Raw genomic sequence first — 2504 nt, 5'->3', positions numbered from 1 at the left:
GCCGCCGCGGAGCGGTGCCCGCCGAGCGCTGCCCTGGCGGGGGTTTAACGTCCGTCCTGTCTCCGCCAGGGAAGCTGCGCTACGCCAACAACAGCAACTACAAGAACGACGTCATGATCCGAAAGGAGGTAAGGGAGAGCTGGCCGCCGCTGGGCCGCTGCCGGGGTGGAGGCGTGCGGCTCTGCCGGCCTGCGCCTGGAGCGGGTGCTGTGTCGGGAATGGGGGAAGCAGAGCGCTCGTGTGGTGGTTTGTGCAAGCAGAGCAGCCCCGGCAGCGTGCCGGGTAGCGCTGGGGGTTGTTTTTTCATGTTGGACTATTGTTTGCAGGCCTACGTGCATAAGAGTGTGATGGAGGAGCTGAAGAGGATCATCGACGACAGCGAAATCACAAAAGAAGATGATGCTTTATGGCCTCCTCCTGACAGAGTTGGTCGACAGGTTGGTGTACGGTGTCTTGTCTAATTGCTGTTTTAATTTTCACACGTTAGCTCATTAGAAGCATAACACCTTTTTCTTCCCATCAGGATTGTTTCTAGCCAAGAGGGAAACAAATAGTATTTTAAAACCTGTGCAATGCCTAAGTGGCAATTTAGTTGTGAGAGTTAATGCAACTCACAGACCTGCTGCATTCAGTACCTTTGTAATAAAAACGGAAAAGCCATCATCTCAGTACTTAAGTATTTCTGTAACTAAGGTGGTAGTTTGACTTCCTGTATCTTTTATTTTTCAGGAGCTTGAAATAGTAATCGGTGATGAGCACATCTCCTTTACCACGTCAAAAATCGGTTCACTCATTGATGTAAATCAATCCAAGTACGTACTCTGCTTTTTTATGTTACTGTTGTTTTTATGTAACTATCTATATTAGAACTTGCTGGCTATTAGGTACTTGTATTTTAAATTGTTTCAAAGTAAAATCAGTTCCTGGGGGCACAGGTGCTCTGTGTTCCCGGGTAATGTACCGAACACTTTTAGACTGTGTCATTACATGCTGTATTTCCAAACTGACCCAGCAGCTAACCTTACTGCAGGAACCCCTGTTAGGTGTATTCAGAACTGAACTGTCATTGGCCTGTCCACACCAGCGTCTCTGGGAGAGCCAAGGCTTCTATATTTCACCTAAGCTGAAAAGACTGGATAGCGTGTTTTGTAAATCCACAGTGATGTTACTACTTGCTCTCATCATAAAAATGCACATTTTGTCAAGACTTCTAATTTGCAGACTTGGACTGTAGAATGTTTTATCAATCCATGCAGGATGAAACAAATCTGTTGATGTCTAACATGACCTCTGAAAAGAATCCCTATAGGCTTTGTTGGTTTTTTTAATAGGTTGGTTCTATAAACTGCTCTCTCAGAACATCAATGTAACTTTTTTTTCCCCCCTTCCTTCTGTTGTGCTCTGCAGGGATCCAGAAGGCTTGAGAGTGTTCTACTACCTGGTTCAGGACCTTAAGTGTCTAGTCTTCAGTCTTATTGGACTACACTTCAAGATTAAACCAATTTAAATCAAACAAACTGAAATTTGTATTGCAGTATCGGGGGGGGGGCGGAGAGGAATGTTGTTTCAATTCCTTGATATTTCTGGTCTGAAGCTTTTATGTATGTTAGAATGGGTTTGGTTTTTTTTTTTTTTTACAAACTGTCAGTGACTGTCTTAATAAAATGGTGAGATCTGTATTTTTAATTTATAAGTTCTGGTGAGAAACTGACTTCCTAACACTTCTTTTATCATGGTACGTTCATGGTATGTTACTTCACTTGTATCACACACAGCTATATTTCACTTCTCTATCTATGCAGCAGTAGAAAATGGAATTAAGTCTGGCTCTGTGAAAGGAAACTTTTGCTAGCTGTCAAGATAAACTTTTCTTACTATCCCAAGTTGGATATTCTTTTGACCAGCTCAAATACGCAAAACAACTGAAGCCCTGACTCTGCACATGATAACTGCTTATCCCAAAGGCACATGTTGACTTCCTAACAATGTGCTGCTGTGATTACCCATTTGCCTTCAGAGCAGAAGTAGACAACAAGCCACCTGGGAGCCATCCAGGATCTTCACTGATACTCCTGCTTTAGAAAAACTGAAATGAAAAGCAATGTAGGATGTATTTAGTTAAGTTCTAGACTAGATCTGTTGTGCAGAATTGATTAAGAGACTTAGAGGACCAAACATGTCTCAACTTTAAAGTGGTAATTTTTGTAAAGCACGGTGGGAGACACACCCCCCCCACCAGTGGTCTGAGGTTCGCCACAGGCTCTGAGGGGGAGCATCCCCTCCCCACGGCAGCTCTGCTGAACTGAGCCCTTGCTTTCTCTAGCACCTCTTTCTGTTTTTCCTAAATCGGTAGCCACTGCGATTAAAGAAAAATTGTGGTTAAATGACTTTTTAAGAGGTGAAAACATCTAACACTTACTACCTGCGCCAGCACCTCCTGCTTTCTCTCCTCTCACCACAGGCACCATCTGCCTTTCCCGCCAGCACCCTCCTTCTGCGCCCTC

At 44.2% G+C, this 2504-nt stretch overlaps 1 protein-coding gene across 1 annotated transcript; it reads left to right on the top strand.

Moving 5' to 3' along the window:
- The first annotated feature begins 48 nt into the window (after positions 1–48).
- MAGOH (mago-nashi homolog, proliferation-associated (Drosophila)) lies at positions 49–1679 on the top strand. The gene is made up of 4 exons (XM_009320195.1): positions 49–128; positions 327–437; positions 730–812; positions 1408–1679. Exons 1-4 carry the CDS (start codon positions 114–116, stop codon positions 1505–1507), a joined length of 309 nt encoding a protein of 102 aa, XP_009318470.1. The 5' UTR covers positions 49–113; the 3' UTR covers positions 1508–1679.
- Positions 1680–2504: the final 825 nt, after the last annotated feature.

This window comes from Pygoscelis adeliae, unplaced genomic scaffold, assembly GCF_000699105.1.
Source record: "Pygoscelis adeliae isolate BGI_AS28 unplaced genomic scaffold, ASM69910v1 Scaffold393, whole genome shotgun sequence".
NCBI lineage: Eukaryota > Metazoa > Chordata > Aves > Sphenisciformes > Spheniscidae > Pygoscelis > Pygoscelis adeliae.
Note: the sequence above shows the minus strand (reverse complement) of the source record. Positions and strands in the feature narration are given on the sequence as shown.